The 22,461-nt window shown below is 43.5% G+C and overlaps 1 protein-coding gene and 1 pseudogene across 3 annotated transcripts; both read right to left on the bottom strand.

Annotated features, from left to right (window-relative positions):
• Positions 1-64: 64 nt before the first annotated feature.
• MTFR1L (mitochondrial fission regulator 1 like) lies at positions 65-20,295 on the bottom strand. Of its 3 annotated transcripts, none has more exons than XM_060205572.1 (7): positions 20,146-20,295; positions 16,049-16,189; positions 15,828-15,932; positions 10,414-10,523; positions 9,986-10,197; positions 8,374-8,695; positions 65-1,063 (listed from the first exon to the last, which is right to left on the bottom strand). In XM_060205572.1, exons 2-7 carry the CDS (start codon positions 16,070-16,072, stop codon positions 958-960), a joined length of 879 nt encoding a protein of 292 aa, XP_060061555.1. In that variant the 5' UTR covers positions 16,073-16,189; positions 20,146-20,295; the 3' UTR covers positions 65-957. The 3 variants fall into 3 exon arrangements, with proteins under 3 accessions (XP_060061555.1, XP_060061557.1, XP_060061556.1); XM_060205574.1 differs by having other exon boundaries at positions 8,374-8,659; XM_060205573.1 differs by lacking the exon at positions 20,146-20,295 and adding an exon at positions 19,352-19,505.
• Positions 13,705-13,829, bottom strand: LOC132532546 (small nucleolar RNA SNORA70; annotated as a pseudogene).
• Positions 20,296-22,461: the final 2,166 nt, after the last annotated feature.

Raw genomic sequence — 22,461 nt, 5'->3', positions numbered from 1 at the left:
AAGTAATAGGAAGCCTGTACTTGTAGGGAATACAACTCAAGAGAGGGACACAGTACATGTGGTATCTCATCAAATCCTTCCTTTAATGTCAGGTAGTGCTTCACCCAAACATACAGGATACATACCATAGAGAAGGGGTCCTGAGGGCATCTGAGTCATGCATGGTGTAGCAGATAGAGACCACGGCCTAATGCAAAGGAGCAGTCAGGGGCCTAGAATGATGTTTTCTTTCTCCTCCCCATTTCTCTTTCCTACTAAGGTTAAAACAAAAGTCCTCAAAAGAGTTTTTCAAATCAGTGAACTTCTGAAGCTCTAGGCATTGGAGGATAGATTTGGTTGTACAATTATTATAAAATACATTAAGAAAAAACAGCTCAGGCCTCCCAGCAGCAGCCTGTGTCATCTGGTCCAATGGCCTGGCCTCTATATCTAGGTGTTGGGACGGGTGGGTAGAGGGTGACTGCTGGGCACTGATGTTGGTTTATGATGGAGCAGCACAAGATTTTCCCTGCCCATTGAGCAAGTACATAATAAACATTTATAGCCCCCTCCCCTTAGCCCTACTGTGTTGTAAGGAAGCTGCTAAGAGTGACAGCTGAGCACAAGTGCCTGGTGAGACCAATTATGGGGTCTGGTACAGTGAAGTAAGTCATTCAGCTAAGACCTATTACCACACTGGGGTAAGGAAAACCAGAAACTTCTTTCTCACTCTTTAGACTGAGACATTCCAATCTGTATATTTATCTGTAACAAGTGTTTGAGCTCAAAAAGGGCCTCAGCATTTGCTGAGGCTTGTAATATGTGAAATAGAAATTCCAACTCTTGAAATCCAAGCTCTAGCTTTCGGCAAGATTGTTGCATATTTCTAACTTAGAGGCAGAGACATCTGCGGTGAGGAAGGCAGCTATTGAAGGAATTACAGGAGCCTGTGACTTGAGTCTGCAGAGCTGAGTGCTATCAATTTCCTTTCCTACTGATATCTTCTTCCTTCAGAGCAAACTTTCTCCTCAGGACCTCAGAGATAAGGACAGCTGGGTCTTCCTCTTTCAATAAACTCCGATTCCTGATGAAAAAATAATAGCTTATATTAAATACTTATCTTGTCTCAGGCAGTATTTGTCCTTGATCTTTTTAAAAAAATATTTATTTGCCTTTTTGTTGCCCTTGTTGTTTTATTGTTGTAGTTATTACTGTTGTTGTTTCTGATGTCGTCGTTGTTGGATAGGACAGAGAGAAATGGAGAGAGGAGGGGAAGACAGAAAGGGGGAGAGAAAGACACTTGCAGACCTGCTTCACCAATTGTAAAGCTACTCCTCTTCAGGTGAGGAGCTGGGGGGGGGGGGGCTCGAACTGGGATCCTTACGCTGGTCCTTGCACTTTTTACCACCTGTGTTTAACCTGCTGCACTACTGCCTGACTCCCAGTATTTGTCTTTGAATATACTATCTTATTTGTCCCTAAAAAGTCTTGTGATATCAGTGCTATTACAGTTTTAATTTCCTCCAAGAGGATACCTTTTGTCCAAATTCACTAGTCAGTAAGTGGTGAATCCAGAGTCTAAAACTAAGCTAGCCTGTTACAGATCTCATTTCTTTTACTGCTTCTTAAAATGGCTATAGAATGTGGGCAAACTCAACCAGTTAAGAACTGGCCTTCATGGGAGTCGGGCAGTAGTGCAGCGGGTTAAGCACAGGTGGCTGCAAAGTGCAAGGACGGGTGCAAAGATCCAGGTTCAAGCTCCCGGCTCCCCACCTACAGTAAAGTCCCTTCACAGGCAGTGAAGCAGGTCTGCAGGTGTCTTTTTCTTTCCCTGTCTTTGTCTTCTCCTCTCTCCATTTCTCTCTATCCTATCCAACAATAATAACTGTAACAATAAAACAATAAGGACAACAAAAGGGGATAAATATTTTTTTAAAAGGATATATATATACATATATATATATATATATCTGGCCTTTCGGGGGGGCAGTAGTATAGCAGGTTAAGCGCATATGGCATGAAGCGCCAAGGACCAGCCTAAGGGTCCTGGTTCGAGCCCCCGGCTCCCCACTTGCAGGGGTGTCTCTTCACAGGCTGTGAAGCAGGTCTGCAAGTGGCTATCTTTCTCTCCCCCTCTGTCTTCCCTCTCTCCATTTCTCTCTGTCCTATCCAACAATGACAGCAATAACAACAATAACTAAAACAATGATAGACAACAAGGGCAACAAAAGGGAAAAGAGTAGCCTCCAGGAGCAGTAGATTCAGATTGTGGGCACTGAGCCCCAGTGATAACCCTAGAGGTAAAAAAAAAAAAAAACTGGCCTTCAGTGGCTGTTTTTGTTCCCAGCTTCTGCACTATCTTACATTTCCCTGGGTCAGTGGGAGGTGAATGGTGATAGGGTGGAAGTGATAAACCTTGGCTTTTTCACTTACTATTCTGAAGAAAACAGGTATTAAGGATTTCCTTATCTCCCCACTAGGATATTTTTATATGTATGATATTTTATATGTATGATATTTTTATATGTATATAGCACCTACAATTTATAGTACAGTCACATAACAAGCCAGTGAGAATAAAATCAACTCTAGATTGCAATAGGTTCAAATTACCTGACAAATTATTGTGTTGTAAATACCTGGAAAGTTGCTTAAAATTCTGCTGAACATACACCACACATCTTCACAAATGCACTTTACTGACTGACTAAAGGGCCAAGATTACTAATTCTTTACTACTACTACTACTGCTGCTGCTACTACTACTACACCTTAAAAGCAAAACCAGGAGGAATAACCTTTAGTCTGTTATATTTTGGAACCTTTGCTGAAATGTCTATTTTTTCAGTGGGGTGGTGGTTCACTTGGTTGAGGACACACGTTACCATGTACAAGGACCCAGGTTCAAGCAGGGGGCTAGGGGATCTTTATTAATAGTGCTCAAGCACTGCTGCTGGTGTCTCTTCCTTGCTCCCTCTCTATTTCCCCTATTTCAGTTTCTGACTCTATTCAATAAATGAATAAATAAAATAAATTGAAAATAATATGATAAGAGACAAGCAAAGACAGAGTGAAAGCCAATCTACATTGTCAACTAGGATAAAATGGTTGAGGACAGTCCCAAATAAGTAGCATCTGAATTTAGAGATGAGAAAAGCCAATTATGGGTCAGTATAATCAACCTAGCTAAGGCCAGAAAAGGAAGGTCAAAGTGACTTCCCTCAAAGATCACCAGGAAGCAATGAAGGAAACTTGCTTGATTTTCTTTTTTTTCTTTTTGGCTGCAGGGTTATCGCTGGGGCCCAGTGCTTGCACTATGAATCCACTGCTCCTGGAGGCCATTTTCCCCATTTTTGTTGCCCTTGTTATTGTTGGTATTGGTGTTGTTGAAGATAGAGGAGGGGAAGAGAAAGATAAGACACCTGCAGACTTGCTTCACTGCTTGTGAAGGGACACCCCCCCCCCCCCCCCCCCGCCACAGGTGGGGAGCCAGAGGGCTTGAACCAGGATCCTTTTCTTACCCTGGTCAAAGCTTAACCCTCTGTGCTACCACTTGGCCCCCACATGCTTAGTTTTCTGTGAAGTTGCAGGGTTGGATTGAAATGAACCACTGCACTTTAAAGCAGAAATCCCCAACTTTACAAAATTCTCCTATCAAAAATCTACCAACTTGACTTAACAAGATAATTATTTGTTGGTATGCTTCTAAGACCTCTTCTGTTTCATTGGTTTAATACCCCCTGCTTACACTGTATTCTATTTACATAACTGTGCACCAACCTCCCTCCACGGCACTGGTGGTTCAGTGGTAGAATTCTCGCCTGCTCCGCCCCCTCTCCTTGTCACACCCTGATTTTTCACCAGTCACTTTTCTCTCCACCCTCTCTACATCACATCCTGTTTACACCCTACTTGGCAAGTATATATAAAGACAGCATTGTGAGTTTAGTTTAGTTAGTTTTAGTTTAGCTCAGCTTGGCTTAGATTGCACTGCGTTCTACATGAGTAAAGAGATACTGCGTACAGCTCAACCATGAGTCCCTGATCGTCTGTCTCCGCCAGCGAAGCCAGCCCGACAATTGTATAATCCGACTTTGAAGGGTGGGGCATAGGGACACTGTGATTAGTAATAAGAGAACTAAACTAGTAAGGCAACACTGTGAAAAAGACATTGGACTAGATGAGCCTTCTTATAATATCTCAATATTCTAATATTTGGGTTAGACCAACCCAATCAAATAAAAAGTGTTGATCTTCAAAGTAGAATTCTACTTATCAAGATGGTAGCAGTTTTGTGGATTAACACATGGCTGTCACTGAGAACTTAACTATGTAAAACCATCTATTAGAGCACTGGCCAAAGATAACTTAAATGTATTGGGGTGGGAGACAGTTTACCTGGGAGAGTATACATTTTACTATGTGCAAGCACCCAGGCTTGAGCTCTGGCAACTACACAGGAGCACCTACAGGGGGAAGCTCCATGAGCTGTGGAGCAGTCCTGTGGCCAATATCTCTACTCTGACTCATCCCCTCTATTCTTCTGTATCTTAAAGAGTCTGTGTGTGGGGAACTGGGTGGCGCAGCAGCTTAAGTGCACGTGGTGCAAAGCACAAGGACCTACATAAGGATCCCGGCTCAGGCCCCTGGCTCCCCACCAGTAGAGGAGTCGATTCACAAGCGGTAAAGCAGGTCTTCAGGTGTCTATCTTTATCTCCTCCTCTCTGTCTCCCCCCCATTACTCTCTGTGCTATCTAACAACAACGACGACATCAATAAAAATAACTACAACAACAATAAAAAAACACGGGCAATAAAAGGGAAAATAAATTTTAAAAAAAGTCTGTGGGGAGCTCAGTAATCATTTAGATTCAAAGTCCCAGCAATAACTTTGGTGACAGAATAAATCATAAATATATCACTAGAGCTCCTTATAAAAATACTTACAGATTGATAGAACCAAAAAAGAAAACTACAGACCAATATCTCTGATGAACATAGATGCGAAAATATTGAACAAAATTCTAGCCAACTGGATACAGCTGTATATTAAAAAACATTGTTCATCATGACCAAGTAGGGTTTATCCCAGGCATGCAAGGTTGGTTTAATATACGTAAATCAATCAACGTGATCCACCACATCAATACAAGCAAGACCAAAAACCACATGGTTATATCAATAGATGTAGAGAAAGCCTTTGACAAAATCCAACATCCCTTTATGGTCAAAACACTACAAAAAATGGGAATAGATGGAAAATTCCTGAAGACAGTGGAGTCTATATACAGCAAACCTACAGGCAACATCATACTCAATGGTGAAAAACATTTCCCCTCAGATCAGATACTAGACAGGGCTGCCCACTGTCACCATTACTATTCAACATAGTGTTGGAAGTTCTTGCCATAGCAATCAGGCAGCAGCAAGGAATTAAAGGCATACAGATTGGAAGAGAAGAAGTCAAACTCTCCCTATTTGCAGATGACATGATAGTATACATAGAAAAACCTAAGGAATCCAGCAAGAAGTTTTTGGATATCATCAGGCAATACAGTAAGGTGTCAAGCTACAAAATTAACATTCAAAAGTCAGTGGAATTCCTCTATGCAAATACTAAGTTAGAAGAAAATGAAATCCAGAAATCAATTCCTTTTACTATAGCAACAATAATAATAAAGTATCTAGGAGTAAAGCTAACCAAAGAAGTGAAAGACTTGTATACTGAAGATTATGAGTCACTACTCAAGGAAACAGAAAAAGACACAAAGAAGTGGAAAGATATTCCATGTTCATAGGTTGGAAGAATTAACACCATTAAAATGAATATACTACCCAGAGCCACATGCAAATTTAGTGCTATCCCCATCAAGATCCCAATATTTTTCTTTTTTTACTTTTTTATTATCTTTATTTATTTATTGGATAGAGACAGCCAGAAATCAAGAGGGAAAAGGGAGGGATAGAAAGGAAGACAGACATCTGCAGCACTGCTTCACCACTCATGAACCTTTCCCCCTGCAGGTGGGGACTGGGAACTCGAACCTGGGTTCTTGCACACTGTAACATGTGCACTCAACCAGGTGAGCCACCACCCAGCCCCTCAACCACATTTTTTAGAAGAATAGAACAAATGTTACAAATGTTTATCTGGAACTAGAAAAGACCTAGAATTGTCAAAACAATCTTGAGAAGAAAGAACAGAACCAGAGGCATCACACTCCCACGTCTCAAATTGTACTATAGGGCCATTGTCATCAAGACTGCTTGGTACTGGACCATGAATAGGCACACTGACCAGTGGAATAGTACTGAGAGCCCAGAAGTAAGCCCCCACACCTATGAACATCTAATCTTTGACAAAGGTGCCTAGGCTATTAAATGGGGAAAGCAGAGTCTCTTCAACAAATGGTGGTGGAAAAAATGGGTTGAAGCATGTAAAAGGATGAAACTGAACCACTATATTTCAGCAAACACAAAAGTAAATTCCAAGTGGATCAAGGACTTGGAATGTTAGACCAGAAACTGTCAAGAAATTGTGAGGATGTGGTTGAGCTTGACAGGGCTTGACCTGAGGAGTGTGTCTATCCTGTCATTCTCTCTCTACCGAGAGGTTGAGCAAGTAGGGACAGGAGTAACCCCAAAGGTTTGCCCCATCTTATCAGACTCCCTGCCTCACAAAGCACCCTGCATTCCTGACACTACGGCCATTAGATAAAAAGAAAAAGGGAGATGTTGGGAAATTGTGAGGAGCCTCCCAAAGCACCCTGCATTTTTCTGCCTCCAGGAGCCTGGCTTTCCTTAAAACATTAACCCAGCTCCCCCTGCTCCACCCTGCATTCTTGATACTATGGCCTATTTACATAATCATTGTTTTGTCTGAAAGATCCCCACCCATTCCATTCCTTTGATCTATTTTCTTTCTACCCTCAAGACCCTCCCTGCCTGCAGGGTATTATTAATCCTACCAGATAAAATCCTCAAAACAATTGCTAAGGAAGTTCCTACCTTTCCAGCCCCTTCCCAGGCAATTTCCGTTTCCCACTTGCCACTGTCAGGTCTGCCCTTTAAAAGTTTTGGCTCTCTGATCAATAAAGAATTGCATTGCCTTGCCGCCACGAGCTTGGTTCATGGGTCATCCCTCTCCCATGTCGCTGAGTGAGTAGCAGCCCAGGCTGGCTCCAGTCGAGTTCTCTCCCACCCAGAGAGCACGCCTGAGAAGAGGTACCCCCATGCTAGCCCAGCAAGAAACTATCAGATACTTAGAGGAAAATAGTGGCAGAACTCTTTTCCACATAAATTTTAAAGACATCTTCAATGAAATGAATCCAATTACAAAGAAGACTAAGGCAAGCATAAACCTATGGAACTACATCAAATTAAAAAGCTTCTGCACAGCAAAAGAAACCAATACTCAAACAAAGAGACCCCTCACAGAATGAGAGATCTTTACAAGCCATACATCAGACAAGAGTTTAATAACCAAAATATATAAAGAGCTTGCCAAACTAAACAAGAAAACAAATGACCCCATCCAAAAATGGGGAGAGGTCATGGACAGAATATTCACCACAGAAGAGATCCAAAAGGCTGAGAAACACATGAAAAAATGCTCCAAGTCTCTGTCAGAGAAATACAAATAAAGACAACAATGAGAAATCCCTTCACTCCTGTGAGAATGTCATACATCAAAAAAGGTAGCAGCAACAAATGCTGGAGAGGTTGTGGGGTCAAAGGAACCCTCCTGCACTGCTGGTGGGAATGTCAATTGGTCCAACCTCTGTGGAGAGCAGTCTGGAGAACTCTCAGAAGGCTAGAAGTGGACCTATCTTATAATCCTGCAATTCTTCTCCTGGGGATATGTCCTAAGGAACCCAACACACCCATCCAAAAAGATATGTGTATGGCTATAGCCAAAACCTGGAAGCAACCCAGGTGTCCAACAACAGATGAGTGGCTGAGCAAGTTGTGGTATATATACACAATGGAATACTACTCAGCAGTTAAAAATGGAGATTTCACTGTTTTCAGCACATCTTAGATGGAACTTAAAGAAATCATGTTAAGTGAAATAAGTCATAAACAGAATGATGAAAATGGGATGATCTCACTCTCAGGCTGAAGTTGAAAAACAAGATCAGAAGAGAAAACACAAGAGGAACCTGAACTGGAGTTGGTGTATAGCACCCATGTAAAAGACTCTGGGGTAGGTGGCAAGGAGAGTAAAGGCCCTGGAAAAGGATGACAGAGGACCTAGTGGGGGTTGTATTATTATGTGGAAAACTGAGAAATGTTATGCATGTACAAAGTATTGTATATTTACTGTTGACTGTAAAACATTAATCCAATAAAGAAATAAAAACCAAACAAAAACAAAAAAAGAAAAATACTTACAGATCTTGGCTCTGTTTCATACGGTGAAAGTCCTTCAGGATCCCCATCATATCTGCAAAGCTACTGGCTTTTGACAGAGAGATGCAGTCATCCTCTTCAGATGAGCTGTAGACAGCTTTATGATCTGGTTTGCAACATTCAGGGCTGGCAGAACAAAGCAGGGGGATTGATGGAAGTTCAGGGACCTCTACCTCGGTCTCCTCAGTGATGTCACTAATGACAAAGGAAGTTGTAGAGTGGAATGAGGATCCAAAACAAGGTAAGGGAGAAGAGACATTTGAACTTCCTGGAGATAAGAAATCTGGCGTTAATGAAGCCGAAGCTGAAAGAGAAAACAATAGGAATGGATGGACACTGGTGCTAGAACAGAGCAGTCAATAAATCCTTTTCCCCATAAGTTCATTTCCTGGACTGATACCACAACATTCCCAGAGAGTCAGGATCTCAAAAAAAAAAAAAAAAAGTAGAATTATTTGGTCTTTATAGTATTCTGATAGGGCAAAAAAAAATAAAACCACTCCACCAAGGCTTTGATTTCCAAAAGTTCTCATCCCACAGTGGCTTATGGAATGACAAGCTCTATTTATATCAAAGCAACAATAACAGAACCATGACCTCAATCTACGACCTGTGCTTTTCTTTAACTGGGCTAGTGCTTCTGACTAAGTTCCTTTGGCTATTGCTGTGATTGGGAAAAGTGTTCTGCAACAAAAATAGAATGGTGATGGGGATACTAATTTCTCAGATATTAATGGAGTGATTTTCCTCAGTATTTATTTCTAAGAAACTGATTGGATTCCTGGGTGACAAAAAAATACAAATGAAAATAACAAATACAAATATAAATGAAATAATGAAAAACTTGTGCATTGTCTTTATTCCTTCCACAGGAAAGAAATAGGTCCCCACCTGAAATGGGGAAAATCTTCACAAGTGGTAAAGTAGTGCTACAGGTCTCTCCCTCTCCCATCTCCTCTAGATTTCTGTCTATCCAGTAAAAATTAAAATAAATACATAAAAATTTCAAAATGAGTACTAGATATTCCAAAGAGAACAACTGATAAGGTTTGGGAGCTATGAATTTGAATCAAGAGGAGAAAAACACACAAGGATGGGAGGGATATGGGGGAATAAAGCATATTAGGAAAGATCCACCTGTTAGTGTTTTATGCCACTTATCAAGGTAGACTCCCATTTCCACTGGTTCTGCTCTGCCTATAGAGAAAGGCTGAGGGTATGGAGAGAATCTCTGGTGAAAATGTCAAGGATATGGAAAATAGGTGCTAATAGAAGATACATCTCAGTGGTAGAGAATACTTATCTTCAATGAAAAAGGCACTGGAGGCTTATGGAAGATGTGAACTTGGAAGAATTTTTTTGTTGTGTTTTGGTAAAAAAAAAAAAAAAAAAAGGCCAACAGAAGAAATAGTTGAGTCAAAATTTTGTTCCTAACTAAACCATCTGAGGAAGAGCACAGGGTAGCTAAACCCTAGAGAAATCCTAGAATTCTGGGGTGAACCAAGGATCATCATTTTCATTACCCTCATATGTCCAAAAACCAAGAGAAAAGGAACAGTCTGCTATATGCTGGCTCCGGCTCAGGGCCTCCTACCTGCATCAGCTGCCACTATTTTAGCAATCTGGCTGCGCAGGTGGCTCAGCTCATCCTGCAGTTCTGTGGTTCGGGTCAGGGCTGGCAGGGCTGGCTTCTTCAAGGCCAGGAGTCTCTCCTCAGACCCACGCAGGTTGGGTACTGAGGCATTGCGTTGCATGACAATCAAAGGGCTGGGCTTCCAAGTGTGCCTCAGGGGGCGTGTATCGCTCCTGGACCAATGAAAGACATGTATGTATGTCAGTTACTGAAAGCTGGCCACTTATACCCCTTCTGAAATGCCTTTCACCCACTCTTAGAAGAATCTGCTCCCACTCTGAGCCACAGTTCTTATTCCTATTGCCTCAGCCTCTCCCATCATTCTCTCTGATGCTTGTCACCTTGTATGGGAAGAAGTTCCTAGGCAAACCAGCTATTTCTTTAGCTACCTGACCCGGGCATATGTCTCTTCATCATCTGCAACAATCCAAGCAATGTCAGCCAGGGTAGGGACTGGAGGTGCATCCTTCAGACACAGGTCAGAGATGCTGGGCAGGGTCTACAGGGAAGAAAAAAAAAATTTTTTTTTTGGATTGTAAGACACGATGCTTCATTATTATTATTTCTATTTTTTTTAATTTCTTTATTGGGGAATTAATGTTTTACATTCAATAGTAAATACAATAGTTTCTACATGCATAACATTTTGCAGTTTTCCATATAACAATATAACTCCCACTGGGTCCTCTGTCATCCTTCTTGGATCTGTATTCTCCTCACCCACCCACCCACCCCAGAGTCTTTTACTTTGGTGCAATACACCAGTTCCAGTTCAGCTTCTACTTGTGTTTTCTCTTCTGATCTTGTTTTTCAACTTCTGTCTGAGAGTGAGTTCATCCCATATTCATCCTTCTGTTTCTAACTTATTTCACTTAAAAATGAATTTTTCAAGGTCCATCCAAGATCGGCTAAAAATGGTGAAGTCACCATTATTTATACCTGAGTAGTATTCATTCATATATATATCACAACTTGCTCAGCCACTCATCTGTTGTTGGACACCTGGGTTGCTCCCGGGTTTGGGCTATTACAAATTGTGCTGCCAAGAACAAATGTGTACACAGATCTTTTTGGATGGATGTGTTGGGTTCCTTAGGATATATCCCCAGAATTGCAGGATCATAGGATAGGGCCATTTCTAGCCTTCTGAGAGTTCTCCAGACTGTTCTCCACAGAGGTTGGACCAATTGACATTCCCACCATCAGTGCAGGACACAACCTCTCCAGCATTTGCTGCTGTTACCTTTTCTGAAGTATGGCATTCTCACAGGAGAAAAGTGGTATCTCATTGTTGTCTTTATTTGTATTTCTCTGACAATCAGAACTTGGAGGTTTTTTCATGTTTCTCAGCCTTTTGGATCTCTTCTGTGGTGAATATTCTGTCCAAGTCCTCCCCCCCCCATTTTTGGATGGGGTTATTTGTTGTCTTGTTGTTGAGATTTGCAAGTTCTTTATATATTCTGGTTATTAGCCTCTTGTCTGATGTATGGCATGTAAAGATCTACTCTCATTCTGTGAGGCGTCTCTTGATTTGGGTAATAGTTTCTTTAGCTGTGCAGAAGCTTTCTAATTTGATGTAGTCCCATAGGTTTATGCTTGCCTTAGTCTTCTTTGTAATTGGATTCGTTTCATTGAAGATGTTTTTAAAATTTATGCAGAAAAGACTTCTGCCAATATTTTCCTCTATCTAACATCCAAGTCCTTGATCTACTTGGAATTTACTTTTGTATTTGGTGAAATATAGTGGTTCAGTTTCATTCTTCTGCATGTTTCAACCCATTGTTTCCAACACCATTTGTTGAAGAGACTCTGCTTTCCCCATTTAATAGTCTGGGCACCTTTGTCATATATTAGATGTCCATATGTGTGGGGCCTTAACTTCTGTGCTCTCAATTCTATTCCATTGGCCAGTATGTCTGTTCATGTTCCAGTACCAAGCAGTTTTGATGACAATGGCTCTATAATACAGTTTGAGATCTGGGAGTGTGATGCCTCCAGTTCTGTTCTTTTTTCTCAAGATTGTTTTGGCAATTCTAGGTCTTTTCTGGTTCCAGATAAACATTTGTAGCATTCGTTTTATTCTCCTAAAAATGTGGTTGGGATCTTGGGGATAGCAAGAAATTTGTATATGGCTCTGAGTACTATATTCATTTTGATGATGTTAATTCTTCCAAGCCATGAACATGGAATATCTTTCCACTTCTTTGTCTTTTTCAATTTCCATGAGTAGTGACTCATAATTTTCAGTATACCAGTCTTTCACTTCTTTCGCTAGGTTTACTCCTAGATATTTTATTGTTTTTGTTGCTATAGTAAAAGGAATTGATTTCTGGATTTCATTTTCTTCTAACTTAGTATTTGCATAGAGGAATGCCACTGACTTTTGAATGTTAATTTTGTAGCTTGACACCTTACTGTATTGCCTGATGATATCCAAAAACTTCTTGCTGGATTCCTTAGGTTTTTCTATGTATACTATCATGTCATCTGCAAATAGGGAGAGTTTGACTTCTTCTCTTCCAATCTGTATCCCTTTAATTCCTTGCTGCTGCCTGATTGCTATGGCAAGAACTTCTAACACTATGTTGAATAGTAATGGTGACAGTGGGCAGCCCTGTCTAGTACCTGATCTGAGGGGAAATGCTTCCAGTTTTTCACCATTGAGTATGATGTTTGCTGTAGGTTTGCTATATATAGATTCCACTATATTCAGTTTTCCATTTATTCCCATTTTTTTGTAGTGTTTTGACCATAAAGGGATGTTGTATTTTGTCAGAGGCTTTCTCTGCATCTATTGATATGACCATGTGGTTTTTGATCTTGCTTGTATTGATGTGGTGGATCATGTTGATTGATTTACATATATTAAACCAACCTTGCATGCCTGGGATAAACCCCACTTGGTCATGATGAACAATCTTTTTAATATACTGCTGTATCTGTTTGGTTAGAATTTTGTTCAATATTTTAGCAACTATGTTCATCAGATATTGGTCTGTAGTTTTCTTTTTTGGTTGTGTCCTGTCTGCTTTTGGTATCAAAGTGATGTTGGCTTCATAGAAGGGAGTATTCCAGTGTCTTCAATCTTCTGGAAGACTTTTAAAAGTAGAGGTATTAGTTCTTCCCTGACGGTTTTGTAGAATTCATTTTTAAAGCCATCTGGTCCAGGACTTTTATTTTTGGAAGGTTTTTGATAACTGTTTCAATTTCATTAGCTGTGATGGGCCAGTTCATGTTATCTACTTCCTCTTTACTTAGTTTTGGAAGTTGGTAGGTATCTAGGAAATTGTCCATTTCTTCCAGGTTCTCTAGCTTGGTGGCATATAGTTGTTCATAGAAGCCTCACATGATATGTTGAATTGCTGTAGTGTCTGTTGTGATATCTCTTCTTTCATTAACTACCCGATTTGGGTAGCATTTGAGATGAGGAGCTTTTCAATCATGTCTTCAAATCTATCCATGTTAAACTTGGTGAAGCCCTACTTCTTGAAGATGTGGATCTTCTGGTGGGCAGGGAACTTGAACTTGGCCCTGTGCAAGACCTCAATCTCATGCTCCTTGTTCTGCAGCTTGGTGCAGATGGACACAATGACCTGGTCAGTGCGCTATGGGGCTTTCCAAAGGCAACCCACACTGAGTATAGCAAGTGATGAAGCATGAGATGAAGATTCAGTAAAAAGAGCTATATCCAAGGTCCCTTAGGATGACCCTTGCATGCACAGACACTACCAAGGAGGCTACCGTTTGCATCACTGCACACCAGGCCCCACTGGGAGGAGAGCTTGGTCAGCCTGACCGGCTACAGATACGTGAGTAAAATTTAAAAAAAAAAAATCAAATTAGTAAGATTCCCTTAAGTAACATTTATGATAACATAACAGAAATGCAAGGGTAATTCTCAAAACTACATATATACATCACTGAAATTCAGATGTTTCTGCTACAAATTGATAAATGAGCCAGGAATTGATAAGCTTTAGCTTTGAGGCAAGGAACCTGGGTCTCACAGGACTGAAATGGTACTCTATAGTTACAGAGGCGAACATCCATTGGCCTCTACTTGCTTTCAGTGACCTAAAGTACTCAGTAAATGTTAATTAGTGCTAATGACTTTTTGCATATACTCCTGCTCTGTGGAAGTCTATGTCCTGACTGTGTCTGCTCAAGGGCATCTGCTCAAGGACTGATGAGAGTGTAGCCAAGTGTCAGGGCAACCTTTGGTGAATCCCACTTTCCAACTGTGCTTCCCTTTGTTTCTGATGTATCTAGGGCAAAAGCATCCTGTGCATTATTAATATTATTATTATTTGCATTATTTTTATGGTGATTTTGGATAGTTGGTAATTTGAATCATGAGATGGATCCATCCTCCCCAGTCTAAGTAACACTATTTCTGCCTCTAAGTATTATTGCTGAGACCACTTGTGACTCCATATTCAGCTCCTACACTTACTTTTCAATTCAGTATTTAATATACAACCTCATCTTGTTTATTTCTGTTTCCACCTGGGTGTACATCTTTTTAGGCATGTTTCTGGCTCCTCTGTATTTGTGTCCAAGCTCCCCAAGTATACACAGTTTAGGCATCTAGTCTAGAACTAAGAACCATTAGTTCTTAGAAAGGCAAGGATTAATAAAGTCTACTTAACTTTCCACTGCAGAAGAAAGTCTCAAAGATAGGTTGAGACTGTAATTCTGTTGCAGAGAAGAGTGCTAACAGCTTCTTGCACAGAGGTAATAAGGAAGTATCCAAGTAAAAGAGAGGACAGAGTTGACCAGACAGGAGAGGATAGAGAGTAATGGCATCAGTGAAACACTAAAAATAGGTAGCTAAGTGACAAAATCTTAGAAAAAAAAAAGCAGGATTCTGGGTCAAGAAGTATCTCTGTTGTAGAAAGCACCTGCCTTCTATATGTGAGGGGCTGAATTCCATCCCTAGAAATACCTGAAAACATCTAGAACTTCATGGATAGTGGAGTGGTATTTTTCTTTTTAATTTTTTTTTTTTTTTTGCCTCCAGGGTTATTGCTGGGGCTCAGTGCCTGCACCATGAATCCACTGCTCCTGAAGGCCATTTTTCCCCCCTTTTGTTACCCTTGTAGTTGTAGCCTTGTTGTGGTTATTATTGTTGTTGATGATGTCATTTGTTGTTGGATAGGACAGAGAGAAACCGAGAGAGGAGGGGAAGACAGGGGGAGAGAAAGATAGACACCTGCTTCACTGCCTGTGAAGCGACTCCCCTGCACATGGGGAGCCAGGGGCTCAAACTGGGATCTTATGCTAGTTCTTGCACTTTGTGCCACGTGTGCTTAACCGCTGCACTACCGCCCGATCCCCTCATATTTTTCTTTTTATCATTCTGAAAAATCAATCTGGGTAAAGGAGATGGCTCGCTGGTATAGTGCATGTGTGAGATCTTGGGCCATTTAACTCAGTCACACACAGTAACCAGTATGGGAACCTACAAGGATTGCAGGCAAACTCTTTAAAGCACAACACTGGAGGGAGACTTGGTCATCAAGGGATGTTGATTTGCTCTGATAAGCTGGCCTCCTGGAGCCTGATGAAGTCTGAATCACATTTAAGACAGACATCAGAGATACAGGCTTATTAATTTATGAGCAGATTGAAAGTCTATTGTGGTCAGAAGTATGTGTGCACACTATGGCCCATTATAAGCACTTAAATATTTCTTGCCAAAATGAAAAAGTGATCATGAAAGCAATATGCCTTCGCAATTATCAAGGAATCTAAGACACAGAAGATTCTGAGTCACTGCTACATTTCCCTTGTGCATACTCACTTCAAAGGATGCCCGGGGACATGGTTTCAGGGGCAGGTTAGTCCCAATTCTTCTCACCACACTGCGTGCAGCCCCACGTGGCTTGTTTTGCCAAATTGGGATAGTCTAGAGCAGAAAGAGACAACTTCAGAGTCCGTCCAACTACTGTTCCAGAGTTTTAGCACGGAAGTAGACCCAGTGCTCAGTCTTCGCCATGACCCTGCCCTGGTAATACCCCTTACCACATTAGCTTCCATTCCTGACATTTCAACCAGCTCCTGCACTTGAAGGACGAGGCAGCCACAGGGGGTTGTGGGCTCCGGGAGGTGGGAGGCGTGACTCCTTCATATCAGGCCATGTTAAGGAACTCCAAATTTCTCCTCCTATGAAAGAACACCCACAAGTGGTGACTCCACTACACAAACAACCCCCAAATCTAGGTCTTTTAGTGCCAAAATTTAACACGAAGGTTTCTCTACCATATCACAGTAAAAGAAAAACAGTTCAAGAGGCTGCTCTTCCACAGCAGTGGCTCTCCCAATCCAGACTTAAGTTTCTATTCCAGGTTTGCTGCATGAGTTTGACCTGAATGCCTTAGGATTACTGAGGCAAACTTTTTTCAGGTAGAGTCATAGAGGAAGAGATATCACAGCACTGGAGCTTGCCCTGGTGCCCTGGCACTCCCATGTAGTGCTAGAGCTTGAACTCAGGCTAAATGTGTAATAAAGTATACACCCTGCCAGGTAGGTATCTTTGTATCCCTCCTGAGGCAGAACTTCTAAAGATGTAAGTAGAATCCTTTGGTGGATTAAAAGTTCATGGGAAAGTCAAATTGTAGGTACCACCCAAGTCTAGCATTCATACTTCAAAATGAGATGTAAAAGTTCAGCACTTAGTCTCACCCAATCTAGCACTGCTAGGTTCCCACAAGAAGTGAAACAGACAACAGAATGAACAGCTGGCTCTAGCCAACCTGTTAAGTGGGTACAAGGAAAAAGAGCCCTTTTCTTTTTAATTTTGGTTTAGCCATCGACTGACTTTGTAGCCAGACAAATCACTTAAATTTCTATATGGAGGATAAAAGCTGATACTCTAGATTACTTAAAGGACCAATCAGCAAAACTGAAGATTTTAAGTGCTTAATGAACTATTAAACATGACACAGATGGGTGGGGTCATTCATAACTGGATTCTTCACAGCTGCCCTTTCATACTGTATAGATGAATTTGTAAGCAGATGTAATCAATGAATTCATTAATTTCCTGGTTCATCACACAACACTAGCCATGCCCACTGAGCCAGGCCCTATGGTGGGCACTGTAGGTGCTATGAAACAGCAAGACAACCATTCTTTTCTTTTCTTTCTTTCTTTCTTCTTCTTCTTTTTTTTTTTTGACAACCATATTTTCTAGGAACTCACAACCCTGAAGAGAGAGAGGACCTGAATATGGAAGGTCCTATCCTGTGTGCAGGCTGGACCAGAAGCAGTTAAATACAACTGCTTAAGAAAAGCACACTAGAGGTGGTCTGGGAGATGGTACACTTGAAAAAGCATTGAACTCTCAAGCATGAGGTCCCAAGTTCAATCCCTGGTAGCACATGTACCAGAGTGATCTCTGGTTCTGTCTTAACAAAATGCATACTAGGGTAGGAGTGATAACATAATGCTATGTAAAAGGCTTCCATGCCTGAGGCTCCAAAGTCCCAGGTTCAATCCTCTGCACTACCATAAACCAGAGCTAAACAGTGCTCTGGTCTCTCTCACCTCTTTCTTTCTGATTAAAATAAAATATATTAAGAAAAAAAAGAAGCACTATTTTTTTTTCATCTCAAACCAATGAAACTGTGCCTGGTGAGTAAGACTAGATAAGAAACCAAGACAGGGGGTCGGGCAGTGGCACAGTGGGTCAAGCACATATGAGGCAAAGCACAAGGACAGGTGTAAGGATCCCGGTTCGAGCCCCAGGCTTCCCACCTGCAGGGAAGTTGCTTCACAGGCGGTGAAGCAGGTCTGCAGGTGTCTATCTTTCTCTCCCCCTCTGTCTTCCCCTCCTCTCTCCATTTCTCTCTGTCCTATCCAACAATGAACAACATCAACAATGGTAATAATAATAACCACAACGAGGCTACAACAACAAGGGCAACAAAAGGGGGAAAAATGGCCTCCAGGAGCGGTGGATTCATGGTGCAGGCACCAAGCCCAGCAATAACCCTGGAGAAAAAAAAGAAAAAGAAAAAAGAAACCAAGACAGAGAGGTTGGGGTAGATAGCATAATGGTTATGCAAAGACTGTCATGCCTGAGGCTCCAAAGTCCCAGGTTCAATCCTCTGCCCACCATAAGTGGGAGCTGGGCAGTGCTCTGGTTAAAAAAAAAAAAGGGGAGTCGGGCGGTAGCGTAGTGGGTTAAGTGCAGGTGGCACAAAGCACAAGGACCGTAGTAAGGATCCCAGTTCAAGCCCCCGGCCCCCCACCTGCAAGGGAGTCGCTTCACAGGTTGTAAAGCAGGTCTACAGGTGTCTTTCCCTCTCTCTGTCTTCCCCTCCTCTCTCCATTTCTCTGTCCTATCCAACAACGACATCAATAACAACAACAATAAAACAACAAGGGCAACAAAGGGGAATAAATATTTTTTAAAAAGAAAGAAAAAAGACCAAGACAGATAGCAAAAACAATACAGGAAGCTGAGAGATGTAGAGTATAAGGTTGCAATGACAGTCTGGGTAGGGCTGAAGCCATGGGAGTTGGGTAGTAAGTTCCTAGGAAGTCAAGAACAAGCTGTGAACGCAGGGTGAACAGGACTAAACAGAGCAGTTCTTTCTGGAAACCTCCTCTGGAGGGTCTATCTCTGGCTTTCTGGCACACACAGGAAAGGAAGCTGGAGAGTGGAGGGGGCTTGTCTAAAGCCGCTCTGGCCATGCCTATAAGAAGGCAACTCAAAGTCAAAAAATTTCAAACTCTAATAGTTTAGATCCCGTTGCCTCCTGCATGGGAGTAACTTCCCAGTACAGTTAAAGTCTTTTATCAAAATCCCTTTGTTGCACGTGCAGTCTCTGTTGAATGTTACATTCAACATTGTGTCTGCCACACAAGTACCATGTAGCAGTGCTTTTCCTCAACCATGCAGGCTCTTCCCCTCCATACTTAACTCCAGGACTCAAACAACATCCAGAGGACGTTTCTATAACACACTGCTGATCACATACGTCCCCTGTGTAAACCCCCTACCTGTCTGCTAGGATCAACAGGACCAAATTAAGATTTGCCCACATGGCCCGTAGGGTCCTCCACAAGCCAACCCAACCTCATCTTTCTCTGTTCTCTAGGCCAAACTCAGCCCCAAAAGGCCTGCCTAGTATTTCACAGTCACACCTGCTCTTCTTTGGCCTTTCAGCCACTCCGATCTTGTTTCAGTTATCTACACCCCGTGATCTTGGATTGAAACACCATGTCGCCCTTCATCAAGCTTTTTTTTTTTTTTTTTTTAAATACAGTGCTAGGGAATGAGCCAAGGGCTTCTCTGGTCCAATTTTTTGTTTAACATACTTGGAGAGACACCAAGGCACTGCTCCATCATCCGCGGTGCTCCCTGTGGCGCCTACTCGCTCCTCGGGCGCTCAGCCGCCTCCCAGCTCCTCCGGCCACGACTCGGCAGAGCCCGGCCCCTCCCGGGCACCCAGCATCGCCCCGTCCCGCCCCCCAGGGCAGCGGTCAGGCAACTGCGACGCTCGGTCGGCCTGGCCTCCGCCCGGGACCGACTCCGGCACTCTGGGCGGCTGTCACGTCTGTTTACACTCGGCCTCCCTCCCGCAGGAGGCTGGGCTCCCGGCGGCCGCTGCGCTCCGGGAACTTCGCCGAGCGGCCGGGCAGGACCGCCGGACTGGACCTCCGCCCGCGCGCCCCGCCGCTGCGGCCGGGCCTGGGACTCGCCTCCCATCTCTCGATAGCCCGACCCACGGGGCCAAGGTCGGCCGGGCTCTCGCGCCGGCGCGGGCGGCCCTTGGACCCACAGGCCCGGGGCCCCGTCCCGCAAGGGGCGAGGCAGCGGCAGAGGCGTCCGGCCCGTGGAGGAGGGCGACTGAAGCGGGGAGCCTCCGAGCGGCTCGGTCACCGCTGCCGGGGAACTTGGCGAGCAAGTGCCCCTTCGGGACTCGCTTCCCTTCGCCTGTCAAGTGAGGCCGACACGGCGGCTCCCGCGAGAACTGGCGCGGGAACACGAGCCGCGGTCTCCCCACGGCGTGACCGGTACTCTGTTAGTAGCCCGGCCGAAAGGCAGCGTTCCTGCCTCCCAGACAACACTCGCACCTGTCTCACCTTATTCCGGCTCCAGACTCACTCACCTTACAGCCCCTCCTACCATAGCCGGCTGCCCAGCCTCTACGGAGTTCACTTCCGCTCCCGCCTCCCGGAAGCGGCTCTTTGCAGCTGCGCACCCGGCCGCGCCTCCGCACGCGCAGAGGAGGCGGGTCCGGGGGGCGGGGCCAACGAGGCTGTACGGGGCGGACGGCCAGTGCCGAACCTCGCGGCTGGGCACGCCCACCTCGAGGCCACGCCCCCGGCGGTCGAACCCTTTGAGACTTGCCTCCTCCCTCTCAGGTTGCTGTGGCTTCCTCTGGCTCCCAGTCTCATTTTCTGCAAGTCGAGGTCTATGTCAGTGCTTGGTCCCTAAATCATATGATGTCTGCTGTACTCACTCATTCAACCGCTGACTTCAGAATCCTCACCCAAGCGTTTAAGCTCCGGGGCCTAGTGCCGATCTCACCCTCGACCCCTCACAGGACCAGCTTCCAGGCGGGACCCTCTACAACCTCTTTCCCCTCACTCCTGTCCTCCAGTGCTTTACATGTAGTTCATTATTTCGTCCTTTGCGTGTCACACACACGGTATATTCAGTTACTGATCAGTTGGATGAGTTACTGAGCAAGACCCCAGAGAAATTGGGAAAGAGACCCACATTCCTTCCACACTCTCTGCAAGCTTTCACTGTCTCCATGAACTCCAGGCCTGGGCCATATTCCCTCCTCTGCTCTCAGAACATGGGTTGCAGTTCTCTGGATTTAAATCCTTCAAGTCTTAGCTCCTTGAGACAGGCTAGCGTCCTGGGCAAACAATTTGTACAATCACAGAGGCTCTCTTTAGAATTCCTGTGTGTTTTAAATACTTTGATGATGCCCCATTAAATAATCTTAATCAAGGGCCCAACATTTTCATTTTGCTCTTGGACCCACAAATTATGTAACTGGTCCTGACCACCTCTGAGGATGTCCATCTTGTTTCAATCATATTTTCACATGATGGTTGATTTCCATTGCTTCCCCCTCCTGGACAAAGGCAGACTTTGCAAATCCTCTGGCTGGCTTTGCTAGGTGTGGTTGATGTTGTCCTGGGGCTCCATCCAGATACCCTCTACCATGTCAGTAAATCCACCCCCCAGTTGCTGTGTTTGCTGCTCACAACTGCTCCCTTCTCTGGAAAAGCAACCTTCTAGAACATCCTTGTAGATGGTGTGCCGAATCTGGAAAGTTAGTCTACCCACTCCAAGGTAAGGACTAATTTCACACTGCTACCCAAGGACAGTCTCTGCTGCTGCATGGTCAGGGTTAAGCTATTTTTTTTTTTGTTGTTGTTGTTGTTTTGTTTTGATAGGGAGAGATCAGAGCACTGAAGTTTCCTTCAATGTGGCGAGGGCTGGGCTCAATCCTGTGTCTCACACATGGCAAAGCAGCACACTGTCCAAGTGAGCTATTTTTGCCAGTTCAGGGCTGGGCTCTGAGACTGCTTTCCTGTTCAGTGTTTTCCCTTTCCCCAATCTGCTGCACTCTTTTGTTTTCAGAAGTTCACTCCCTAAAAAACAAAGCAAAGGGGGAGGGGGGAAATCTAATACCTGTCTCAGATTCTATTGCCAAGACAGTGGAATCTAAGACAATTTAGCTTTAGAATCATTCTCAACACACATCATCAGCTTATTAAAAAATAGTTATGTTCTGTTTTAGAGTCTGTCATGAATTTATTTTAAACAGGCCACTGGAGCTCTCTGGTGACAGATAAGATAGTCCCCAAAGGCATTCCAGCCACACTCCCTTGCCCATCTGCCAGCAGAGGAGTCTGACCATGAAGGACAGAACTAACATTTAGCTCAAGAGAAAGGCACTTTGAACTACTCTAGTCTCTCCAATTTTATTACAGTACACACTGGGGACAGAGGAGAAAGGGCAGATGGGTAGAAAGAAGGCAGCAGGAAGCACAGTGGAGGTTAGACTGTGGCCTCAAATGTGGATGCAGAAAACCAGGTAATGAGCACTTTAGGTGGGATAAAAACTGATTCCCAGAGTAGCACAGGGAAAGAACCTGTTGGGCAGGCAGACTGTCTCCAGAGGACAGGCCTCTGCTACTCATACCAGGAAGCCTTTCTCTCAGCAAAAGGCATGGAAGTACTGCTTCCCAGAAACATACTACCTGTTGAGCTTGCCAGATTAGGCCTCATTTCATCTGGAGATCAGAGATGAACAAGACATTTTGGTTTGAAACATTTTATTTTTTTTTACTACAGTAAAAACAGGTGGGGGGGGGGAATGGGAATATAGTACAAAACAAAATGCTGCAAAAATTAAGACAGAGGCTGAACCTCAATACTGCTACCAACTGACCTTGGGACT

Source organism: Erinaceus europaeus, chromosome 13, assembly GCF_950295315.1.
Source record: "Erinaceus europaeus chromosome 13, mEriEur2.1, whole genome shotgun sequence".
In the NCBI taxonomy this organism is placed as follows: Eukaryota; Metazoa; Chordata; class Mammalia; order Eulipotyphla; family Erinaceidae; genus Erinaceus; species Erinaceus europaeus.
Note: the sequence above shows the minus strand (reverse complement) of the source record. Positions and strands in the feature narration are given on the sequence as shown.